The following is an 11483-nucleotide window of genomic DNA, read 5'->3' on the forward strand; positions in this document are numbered from 1 at the left end:
CTTTGTCTGTGATGCTCCACCCCGCATAAAATTTAACTAGGTTGTTAAACTGTATATATTTTTTTGTCCTAATTTTGATGTGTTATTGTTGACGCTGTAAATTGTTCTAAATGGTGTAATTTTCGTTTTTACCACCTCAGTAATAAACTAAACACACATTTTGTTATGAAACAAGTTGAGTAGAAAACTGACCTTTAGTTATTATGAACATTTATCATCTTCGGAGACAACATCTAAAGATTTGAATTGATTCATTATTTTCTATTAAAATTTTGTTTTGGGACAGAAACGGGTTAAACTGCGTCAAACAGAAAATAACTGACTTGTTTTTCTGCATTCTGATTTTAATTAACTTTTATTTTGAAAGGCTTCAGTGAAATGTTCAGCCTAGGAACTGACTGAGGTCCTGCTGGGGGCCACCAACGGCCCCCGAACCGCAGCTTGGACACATCGCTGGAGGAAAACATCTGATGATGAAACTGTCAGATTTCAGGTCTGAAAGTGTAGCTGGTTCCGGTCGGGTCGGGTCATACCGGTTCCGGTCCGTTCGGGTTGAGCAAGGTCATGTCGAGTCATACCAGTTTGGGTCGGGTCGTGTCGGGTCTTCCGGGTTCTGGTCGGGTCGTGCCGGTTCCAGTCGGTTCGGGTTTGCCAGTTCGGTCACACCGGTTCCGGTCCGGTCGGATCGTGCCGGTTCCAGCCGCTCACCTTTAGAGATGGTGAGCGCCGGCGACCACTGGGACCGCAGGATGTCCAGGCAGATGCTGCCATTGCTGTTGATGTTTGGGTGATAGATTCTGGTGGTGAAGGCGACCTGGAAGAGGAGCAAACGGATCGGGTCAGAACCGGTGCCGACCCGGGCCGGGTCGTCCGGGCCGTTCTCACCTTGGGCGGCTTGAAGGGATAATCGGTCGGGAAGTGGATGGTGAGAAAGAACACGCCGCCCTGGTACGGACTGTCGGGCTGCAACAGAACCAGAACCGCAGGGTCAGTCCGGATCACGAAACAAGCAGAGTCCTGATCCGGGTTCTGGTTCTGGTACTTACCGGACCCATGATGGTGGCCTGCCAGTGGAACACTGAAAACAGCAGAGCAGAGTCAGAGAAGCAGCAGCTTCATCAACAGAACCGGCCGGAACCGGACAGAACAGAACCCGACAGAACCCTACAGAACTGGAAAGACCCGGACAGAACCGGACAGAGCCGGCCGGAACCGGACAGAACCAGCTGGACCTGGACAGAACAGAACCCGACAGAACCGGACGGAACCTTACTGTCTTCGCCGACGGGCCCGGCTGAGCATTGGGCCGGAGGGTCTCTGGACAGGTCCGTTAGTTCCTGCAGGAACAGAACCAGAACCACAGGTCAGAGGTCAAAGGTTAACACATGAAGAAACAAGATTCTGAGATTCCGGGTTGGATCAGAACTCTTCTGAGCCCAGCAGAACCACAGCTTTGATACCAGCAAACAGAACCGGACTAACTGTTGTCTTCTGGACAAAAACCCAACACTGGTTCTGATCCGTTCAGAAGCACCAAACCAGAACCAGTTGGAGGTTCTGCTCCAGTCTGAACATTAGGAACCGAACTGGGTCGGGTTGGGTCGATGCGTGAGCAGCAGCAGCAGCTATATTTACCCTGACAGGGACTGGATCGGGACAGGCCGGCCCGCGGGTCGGCTGCTTATAGAACCGGCCGAGTCGGGTTTCCAGCCAAGCCGGGTGTGTGTGTGTGTGTGTGTGTGTGGTGTTGGTATGTGTCACATTGGATCAGAACACGGATCGTCTTTCGGGTCCGGCTGGGTTCAGCAGGTAAAGGTCCGGTCCGGCGGGTAGGGAATTCCCCTCTGGAGGTCCGAACATCTCAGCTGGACATCCAGAGGTTCTGCTGGGACAGAACCACCGGGTCACATGACCTGATTTCTGTACGACCATATTTGGTAACGTGACAGTAAAGTCCAGGACCAGATGAAGCTCCAACCAGCCGGTCCCCCTGAGGAAGACCCAACAGAACAACAGAACCAGAAACAGACAGGATCTGGTCTGAGGTTCTGATGGATCATCTTTGAACCAAAGAGAGACGTTTGGACCTGCAGCTGGACCACTGGGTGGACTGGTTCTGTTAGTTCTGTTCACCTGCAGCACCTGTTGTGGAGCTGGATTGTGATTGGTCCATAGCTGAAAGGGGGCGGAGCTACAGACTGAATCTGATGTTGATGGTTCCACATCACTGAGAAGAACCGGGCCGAGACCTGAGTTGAAGGCAGTTTGCTTCATTAGACCGGAACCAGCTGAGGTGGTTCAGGCTGAACAGAACCACCGAGCCTTTGGACCGAATCTGGGCTGACATCAGAACCTGACCCACAGCAACAACCCGGCGCTTTTCCTCCGACCAGAACCGAACAGATACCGACCATTTGGAAGAGCAGGTTAACGCCTGATAAAGGCTCCGAACCGAACCGAACCGGCCGGAGGAACAAGCTAACAGCAGCGAACAGCGCTCTGGGAAACGGACTGAAGTTGGCTTCTGATTCGAGCCTCTTTAAAGGGCTGTTCCGCTGCTTTTTACGAACCCGCAACAGCTTTAATTAGTTCTGGTTCTGAACTAGTGAAAGTGGATTGTTCTGAACCCCTTCCTGGTTTTTTCCATCTGCTTGGGAAAAACTGTCCCTTTCAAGGTGACTGAAAGGGACAGAGTCCTTATCAGGTCCCATTATAAATATTGCAAATTATTATTGTAAATAAAAGTCTTTAAAACAAAGTTTATGATTTCTAAATCTGGAAGTAAATCAGAATAGAACCAGATTTAAAACTATTTGGTCTGTTCAGACCTGAGCCGAACCGTCTGTTTATGATGAATGGAAGTTTTATTTTGGTTTTAGAAACTGATACATTATTACACACATTAAAATATAATATTTAATGTTTTTTTTTCCAACAGGTTTAAGGTGTTGGATCATAAACTGGGTTCTCCAGAATCTGTAGTCTGTGTGGAATAATTCGGGTCAGGTTGGACCGCTCTGAGTGTTTTGGGTTTTTAACTACAGCTGATCCAATCTGGGCCTGAACCTTTAAAAACTGTGGAATGGCCCTTAACTGAAGCACCAAATCAGAAGCTAACTTCGGCGTTGAGTTCTGTGGCTCATGATAAAGCTAAAACAAGCCGAGAGTTACCTTAGAAATCCGTTTTAAAGCCATTGTGTCTGTCAGAAGGGACCGGCTGTCGAGGAGGAGGTGGCGGAGGAGGAGGAGGAGGAAGAGGAGGGCAGGCCAGCTAGCTGACGCTGACTAACTAGCATCTAGGACTCTGGTAGCTTCTGTGTTTCGCTGCACATGCGCTGCTTAGACTGCACCGGGTTCCCGTTAAGTGTGTTCCTGCTTCACCGACCAACAGTCCGTTAGCCCCGAACTCACACTGAGACCCCACAAACAAACCGGACCGACCCCAGCGGCTCAAAATGTCTTCCGTTACATACAGCAGCTGTCAGAGCACCGGGACAGGAGGTCTCACTCTGACTGAGATTCAATAACAGAGAGCAGGAGGTCTCACGCTGACTGATATTCATATCACTCAGAGAAAAGGCTCAATCTGTAGTCATTCCACTAAAAGATGGAGGAGGTCTCACTCTGATTGAAATATTATTTATCTCATTTCCCTTCTCTCTCCATTTGCCTGGGCAGATTGAAAAGTACTAAAAGAGGCCAAGAAAAGTGAATTAAATCAGATAAAACTGATAGGGAGAGACTACTGAAGACACATCATTCAAAAAGATAAACTTATCTGATGAAAATATTTAATTAAAAATAACATTTTAAAAAGTAACAAGTAAGAAGAAGTAGGGAGGAGAAGAAGAAGACAGCGAATTGTTTAGGTGAATAATTCTTCTTCACCTAAAGACTTAAAGATCCAAGTCAGAAAGTTAGACAAACACAAAATGTGCTTTAATGCAGCAGGCTCAAATTGTAATTAACATATAATAACAAACTTATTCCAGTGTGCTACATTCGTTAGTGATGGACATTATAGCATCAAACATTGAGAAAAACATAAACACTATCTTGCAGAAATAAGTGAAACATAACTCAGAGGAAAATAAGATCTTTATTGATCAAAAGGTGAATGTAAAAGGTTTACAGAAATATGAAAACACAAACACAATTTCTGATGCAGTTTTCATCAAATATGGCTGCATTCACTAGCGTTCATATTTGAAAGCTACATGCTAAAAGCTACATTCATTAATGATGCGCGTGGATGTGACGTCATCAGGGCGTCATCTTCAGCACGGTCCGTCTCTCACAATCAAAATGTCTGCATTTTTCTCCCTGAGCAGAAATAACCAACATTTATATTTCACAACCATAAAGTCAAATGTCTATTTGTCTTAATCCAGATTATGAATAGAAAAAAGCTTTACTGTCCCATAGAGGGAAACGTAAGGTCGCACAGAAAAGTTCCAAAAATGGTTAAAATATTTTTAAAAACATAATTAACAACAGTAACAATAATAAAAAAAGATATTAACAATACTGTACAAGACAGAAGTACCTGGCTCATATATATAAATTTAAACGTTTTGTTTTTACTCAATAAAATGCTTCAAAGTAATTAATCTGATCACCTCAGCATTTTTGATCATTTTATTTTTTAATTTTTTGTCTTTATTTAAAATATGTATTTCTGTGAATATTTGAACATGTTTTATTTTTAAAAACAGACTAATGACTGGAACAGGTTCTGCTCTCAAACTGAACCCAGAAGAACAGCACCAGGGTCTGTCTCCGTGGTAACGGAATCAGGGTCTGTCTCCGTGGTAACAGATTCTGAGGAGAAAACTCCCTTGCTGACGGTTTGTTTTCGACAGATCGGTTTGTTTTTCTTCCTGTTCATGATGTAAGCAGTTTTTATTTGGACATGTCCAGTAAATGGTTCTGTGTTCCTGTGAGTTGGATCGTTTAAACGATGTGCTCCTGCAGGTGAACTCACAGTCGCTGGACGCACAGCGAGCATTCGTTGGGGTAAGAGACGCCGTCGCTGCCACACACCGGAGAGTAATTCAGTGGACACGCCTGAGTGGCGCTCATCCCCACACAGGAGGGCTGCAGGACAGAAAGAGGTAAAAAAAAACATCACAACATCAGGAGCAAAACTCAGGAGAGGTTCTGGTTCTGGTTCTGGTTCTGGAGGCCAGAAGATCCAGAGTCTTTACTCTGATGGTTGATTTTCTTGGTGGGGTTCTGCTCCAGCTGCAGATCAGTAATTCTGCGTCTGGTCAGAAACCTGCAGCACGGCTTCTTTAGAGGTCATTTAACAGAAACTCAAGGTCACTAATGACCTGCAGACTGATCCAGAAACTGGTTCTGTCTGTTCAGACTGGACCTCGCTGCCTCCATGTGCATCAGGCTGTATTTAGCCTCAGGGTTCTGGTTCTGACCCATTACAGCAGAGCATATTGAAAACTATCAATGCTAAGCAGATGATTTTCTGCTCTACGTTTCTTTCACTTTGTGAATAAATGTAATTTAATTTTATTGTGCAGCTTATAAATGAGTATTTCAAGAAACTATTTCACATACAGTTACAGAACCTAACTTTGTCAATATTTATCACAGATCAATACTTTTGGTGTCAAATAATACATAATTATATCCATAGAAATCATATTTACTGATATCTTTGTTATTTTAAAGATGGCCGCCATGGTTCTCATCAAATAGTAATTTTTGTACTAAACTCACCAATTAGATAAAAGTGTTTGATGTAAAATCACAGCCTACATATTTATACCATAGAAATCATAAATATTTCATTGATTCTATGTTTCCTTTTTCTGGTGGCCATTTTGGAAAATGGCCACCGTGGTTTAAATGGAGAATATATCCATTATAACCTTTATAGTTTTTGTCAGAGAAGGGCACAACTAACCAAAAAGTTAGGCTTACTAACTACTAATTAGCTAAACAAGAATCCTAACTATGGTCATGTTAACTACTAAGCACATAAAATAATTAGTGAACGGTAATGCTAACCACTAAGAATTAGCAGACGCTAACGCTAGATTTTTCCAAAATGTTAATGGAGTTGTGGACCAACATGGACTGAAAATCATTTCTACAGATTTTAAATGTTCTCAAGCAGAACCATCCGGACCTTTGGAGACGTTCTGATGGCAGTAAAGCTGAAGTTTTTGGACATGATGAGCAAAAGGAAACGCTGCCAAAAACAGGAAATGAAACCAGAGAATTTGAAGAAACTGATTGAAATAATTCCTGAAAAATTCTCTTGTTTCTCTGATTATTCTGAAATTTAACAAACAGAAATAATTCTGGTAATAAGGAAATATGTCAATAATAATAATGTGTGTAAAGATGCAGTTTGCTCTGATTTGGCGACAGGATGAAGGCGTCTGCAGAACATGATGATGAAACTGTTTCACATTTTTCCTGTAATTTATAAAGATGTTCCAACATGATGATGTTTCTTACCCTCCTGTGGAGCCTGGATTTGTCTTCAGCACCTGGAAAACATATTTTATGGCTTTATTCCTATTTTTATACACTTTGTTTTCTGAATACAGTCTTATAATGAAAATGATTTAATTTAGGTAAATTAAACAACTTAAATAAGGATTTCAGTAAAATGTTCCTGCTTCTGGTTTTACCTGCACAGAGGAGAAGCGTCAGAAAGACGAGCAGCAGGGTCCTCAGAAACATCCTGGATGAATTTTATCCTGAAATAACGTCTGTGGGTCTGATTGGCTGCCAGTTTTTCTGTGCGCAGGTCCGGCTGCTTCAGCCTTTTACGAGTTCGCTGTTGTTGTGACGGCTGCTGCGGCCTTTTGTTCAGGACTTAATCTGTGGATCAACATTCTGTCTGCGGTGAAATATCGCTGACGGAGCGCAAAAATGTCCCAAGATTGAGGGTCAGAAAAACACGTCTGGCTGAACGCAGGTCAGAAACTCAGCAGAAGAATTTTAAAACAGCAAACATTTCAGCAGCAAAAAACATGAATGTAACAATTCAAAAGTGATTAAAGCACAAAAACAGACTTTGTTTAAGCCGTTTCCCACCGTTCTGCTGAATTATCTGGGCTAAGCTAGAGACTGCAGTAGGTTCAGTCTTTTTTTACTCAAAATACTTTTTAAAGCAGCAAAGTTTCCAAATCAAACTTTTCACCAAAGCAGTGATGGAAGGAAACAGTTTGTGAAAATGTATGTTGAATGTTTGAATTTCTGCTCCTGATGTTTTTCCATCTTCATCAAAAGAGATGAAGACAAGTTTAAGTCTATGATAGTGACTCATTTATATTTTAAAATAAAGATAATCCGATTTATTTCTGATCACAGTCTCCACTCAGACATCCAGATGTTTGAGACATGAGGGCAGAGATGTGACCCAATCTGAACTTTGACCCCGCTCTGAGCCTGCAGGTCCCAGTGTTGGACCGAGTCGTGACCGGGTCGTCACTTTTCCTCCTTTACAAGCAAACAGAGATTTAAAGCTGCTGCTGCTCAGAGAGCAGAGGGAAACCTGCGAGCCTCTCGCTTTACAACTCTTGATTAAATTATTTTTTCATGGTCAGAAAAAGTAAAAAACAAAAATCTTTGGATTGTTATAATACTGATACAATATTAGAAGGTCAAATATATTTAAGTATTTCAAAGTAAAACCTATTGTACTGTGGTTCAGATCTACTGGTGTTTCTGGACAATCAAACTAAAAATTAATCAGGAAATAATGAATGGCTAAGATAATAAAATACATTCAGTGGATCATGATTTAAATTTATAAGTACAGATTTTAATAAAATCTGGATTTATTTAATAAATAGCATCAGTTTAAGAAGTTAAACTGTTTCTCCAGAGGTTTTTGTTCGGATATCAAAAACACATAGAACATTTCCACAATACTAAAAGTGAAACTTTCTGCTGATATTTAGCTTTTACCTCCTCAGGTCCGGATCTGAAGCATTTGTTGGATGAAATGACTTCTGACGTAAATAAACTGAACATTTGAGATGATGAAACAAACATTAATTGTTATTTCTTGATAAAGCTGAAATGATTATTATAGCAAATACTAGGATATTATGCACACAGACAAACAAATTGATACTGAAAGAATCAATGAAAACAGATCTTCATGCACTACGCCATCTGAACTGGAGGTGGCGCCATCGAAGCTTATAGGCTCCACTATGAAGCTGGCGGAAATGCATCTGTTTGGACACAAGAAGAAGAAGCAGCAGAAGCAGCTGCCAGCCGACTTGCTTGTAGCGTCGGTTTGGGTCCGCGTTCCAGGTTCGGTTCGTGGTTCAGAGCTTTCGCGGTTTAATCTGAGCTGGACCTGAAACATGTACGACCAGGACGAAGGTAAGCAGGAAGTGAGGAGAGAGGAAACAGGAAGTGATTAAAAACCTTATTGATCTGCTAACGGAATGCTAGCTAATGCTAGTTCTAGCTTCACTGCTCAGAACAAATGAACTGATCAGGAGCTGATCACCAATTCCCGATAATCTGCTCAATAATACCGGTTACATGCGCATGTTCAGTGTGCGCGGACAGTTCGCGCTCGTTCTGATGTACGGCTTTAAAACCTTTTATTGAAACAATTAAAGCTAACAGAAACTAAAGCTAACTGAGGAGCTAACAGGGACGATGTGGCTCGGTTCGGACTGACCATGGCGGTTTGGTTTGATCAGGGGTGAAAGTAGGGGGGTACGGCAGGGTACTGCTGCCCCTAAAAGATTCAGCGGGGTTCGCAGTACCTGAGAGAGGGGAGCGGCTGTCTGCTGTAGAAAACCAACGGGTTCACTGTGCAGCCGTGACTGATTAGTTTTTCAAGAACAATCTAAAACACGACTTAATCAGTTCATAAATAGCTTTTTATTCCATTTCACATTGTTTCTGAACTGTTTGTGCTTTGCTAGAGCAGCGGGGCGATGAGTCGATCTCAGCATCAGGTGACAAACTGAACGCAGCTGAGAGCAGCAGGTCCTCCTCTGATTGGCTTATCAAAATGTTCATAACTTTATTAAATAACAACATAAAAAAATCAACAAAACGTGCTCCAATTAATGACCCAACAACAATAATAATCTCAGTAATTATGGTTTCAACAAGGTGTTGCGCAATTCTGTGGTTTCGGTTCCGTTATTAAAATAAGGAGCAGAGGAGGAGTTTAAACTGAACTAATCAACCAGCGCTGTGTTCATGAGAGGATTATTAATGATCACAAAATAAATATCAAGCCTGCAAACCTGATATCGTAACGGACTGAATGTTCTTAACGTAATCTCTGGTCGGCTTGTGGAGCGCAGGAGGTAGCCATGGCAACGGGTGTGCTTAAATGACAGAGAGAATAAAAAGGTGCGAGTGGTTTAGAGTTGATCACCTGTTCAGGTTGTTTTACCTTTGTTTACCTTTGCTGTGGCTCTTTACAGCCGCTGCAGTTTCTGAACGTTCAATAAACGACAAACTTGGACTGATGACCTCGTTCTTTGTGAGTATATGTCATTTACAACAAACATCAAACACGGTAAATATGTTTAATTATGTATTTAACAAACAAATGTCTTCTACCGCGATAATTGTGTGAAATTATATTAATTGTCTAATATTAAAAAAAGTAGTTTGGGCATTTCGCTGGAGATAGGGACCAGCATCCTTCCAGACCCCAATAGGGACAAGGGTGTAGAGNACAGGCACCACTGTGGTCTTCACCTTCCAGGCCTTCTCCAGTTCCTCTCTGAGGCCCTGGTGTGTGTGTGTGTGTGTGTGTGTGTGTGTATATATATATATATATATATATATATACACTTTTGTGTCATAGTACCCCCAAGAATTTAAAACTACTTTCACCCCTGGTCATGATGGAACTTCTGCTGTGTTGTAAACTGTTATTACTCTGTTTTCACACACATTCATGTACTTTAAAGTCAGGGATGTGAACTCTGAGCTAACTGATCTTTTGACGGTTCTGTCCTTCTGACCTGCTGGTTAGAACCTGTGGTTCCGGTTCTAGACAGAGCAGCAGCCTGACCCAAAAACAGAATGACTACCATTCAGTAAATTAGAATATTATTGCAAATTCCATTTATTTTAGGAACTTTGTCATCAAGTGATGAATGTTTTCCAGTTTTTATTTCTGTTATGATGATTTTCCATTTCTAGTTTTTGGAAACATGACACTTAAACCTAGAAATAGTTTTTTATTGTTAAGTATGTTGAGCTCTGTCCTGAAGAACACAGGTGTTACCATGACAACTGACCTGTACTGATCCCAGGCTGCAGGTGTTGATCGTTGATCACAAGTATGGCTTGTTTTGTTTTGACAGATAATCAGTACGATGAAGATGATGATGAAATTACTCCTGATCTGTGGCAGGAAGCCTGTTGGATTGTCATCAGGTAAGATCACCTGAGGTCATGTGACAGTTGCTGTATTCACCGATCATTAAATATGTTGATCGATCATGGATCAATAACTGAGCTGGAAGATATTTCTGGCTAACCCACCTTAGCGATTGAGTTTAAAACTCTCAGCTCTTATTTTGAAATGCTTCCTCTCCAGCTCTTATTTTGACGAGAAGGGCCTGGTGCGGCAGCAGCTGGACTCGTTCGATGAGTTCATCCAGATGTCGGTCCAGCGGATCGTGGAGGACGCTCCGCCCATCGACCTGCAGGCCGAGGCGCAGCACACCTCAGGGGAGGTGGAGGAGCCGGTGAGTCCAGAATGGAGTCGGCAGCCCGATGCGGCTCTTTAGCGCTGCCCTAGTGGCTCTCTGGAGCTTTTCCAAAAATGTTTGAAAGTGGGAAATATATGTTTTGTTTTAATATAGGAGAACAAACATGACACAGTCTCTCTTAACGTTTTCCAATGCTATAAAAATGTGTAGAATAAATATTAAATTTCAACATTTCTGTCAGCAAAGATTTGCATCATAGCCTGCGACACGTTCCTTTCAGCTGGGCGGGGTGCGAGGCAGGGGCTGTAAACGAACCGACGGGTGTGGGGCCATGAGAGCCGAGGAGAGATTCTACATTCATGAACCGAATCATTTGCATTCATTGCCAAAGCTGAAGGATTACCTGAACGTTTGCTCTGTTGCGAGAAGTTGTCAAATAACAAAAAGAGCGTACTTTACTGTAAGCCACACCTACGAATTAAAAAAGAAATGATAAAAGGAAACGTACATGTATATATGTTCAAAGTGTGGGAAAAGTAGCGGCTTGTCGTCGGAGAAATCCTGTAATGTGGAAAGACATTTCCAGGGACGGCGCTACATTAGCTGCTGCGTCAAGATTAAAGTTGCATCTTACATGGCCGATGTTGAGGAGCTGTCCAGTGATGTCCGTAACCAGAAGTCACATTAAACGGGTAGGAACACAGTCCTGTTATAGGCACATATATTTAGTAACAAAGTGGTTGTTTTTATAAATTGATTAGTAATTTTTGTCAGTATATATTTAGAATGACACTTAGC

At 42.3% G+C, this 11483-nt stretch overlaps 3 protein-coding genes across 4 annotated transcripts in view; 1 reads left to right on the forward strand and 2 right to left on the reverse strand.

Moving 5' to 3' along the window:
- Window positions 1-3516, reverse strand: part of ube2d2l (ubiquitin-conjugating enzyme E2D 2 (UBC4/5 homolog, yeast), like) — a 6303-nt gene extending 2787 nt beyond the window's left edge. Inside the window, exons 1-5 of the mRNA XM_007542802.2 lie at window positions 3172-3516; window positions 1274-1337; window positions 1047-1078; window positions 886-963; window positions 709-814 (exon numbers count right to left, since the gene is read on the reverse strand). Coding sequence (XP_007542864.1) covers window positions 709-814; window positions 886-963; window positions 1047-1078; window positions 1274-1337; window positions 3172-3195 — 304 coding nt within the window. The 5' untranslated portion in view covers window positions 3196-3516. The remainder of the gene's footprint in view (window positions 1-708; window positions 815-885; window positions 964-1046; window positions 1079-1273; window positions 1338-3171) is intronic.
- A 564-nt stretch (window positions 3517-4080) lies between these two features.
- Window positions 4081-6971, reverse strand: LOC107834714 (probable pancreatic secretory proteinase inhibitor). The gene is made up of 4 exons (XM_016666484.1): window positions 6660-6971; window positions 6484-6515; window positions 4985-5097; window positions 4081-4323 (listed from the first exon to the last, which is right to left on the reverse strand). Exons 1-4 carry the CDS (start codon window positions 6709-6711, stop codon window positions 4278-4280), a joined length of 243 nt encoding a protein of 80 aa, XP_016521970.1. The 5' UTR covers window positions 6712-6971; the 3' UTR covers window positions 4081-4277.
- The window catches only part of polr2b (RNA polymerase II subunit B), a 13079-nt gene continuing 6691 nt past the window's right edge, over window positions 5096-11483 (forward strand). The window contains exons 1-3 of one of the 2 annotated variants that reach the window (XM_016666483.1): window positions 5096-5114; window positions 10335-10407; window positions 10571-10721. In XM_016666483.1, the coding sequence (XP_016521969.1) occupies window positions 10635-10721 (87 nt within the window). In that variant the 5' untranslated portion in view covers window positions 5096-5114; window positions 10335-10407; window positions 10571-10634. Of the gene's footprint in view, window positions 5115-8218; window positions 8371-10334; window positions 10408-10570; window positions 10722-11483 lie in introns of those variants that run through there. The other variant, XM_007542803.1, reaches the window with a different exon arrangement.

Source organism: Poecilia formosa, unplaced genomic scaffold, assembly GCF_000485575.1.
Source record: "Poecilia formosa unplaced genomic scaffold, Poecilia_formosa-5.1.2 Scaffold730, whole genome shotgun sequence".
Classification (NCBI taxonomy): Eukaryota; Metazoa; Chordata; class Actinopteri; order Cyprinodontiformes; family Poeciliidae; genus Poecilia; species Poecilia formosa.

What these genes read in the sequence shown, in the direction of transcription:
- LOC107834714 (XM_016666484.1), bottom strand. Translation starts at nt 6,711, where the DNA reads ATGTTTCTGAGGACCCTGCTGCTCGTCTTTCTGACGCTTCTCCTCTGT. An exon ending in GACGCTTCTCCTCTGTGCAG is followed by an intron (nt 6,516 to 6,659) that starts GTAAAACCAGAA and finishes TATGTTTTCCAG; the next exon opens with GTGCTGAAGACAAATCCAGG. An exon ending in TCGCTGTGCGTCCAGCGACT is followed by an intron (nt 4,324 to 4,984) that starts GTGAGTTCACCT and finishes ATTTCTGCTCAG; the next exon opens with GGAGAAAAATGCAGACATTT.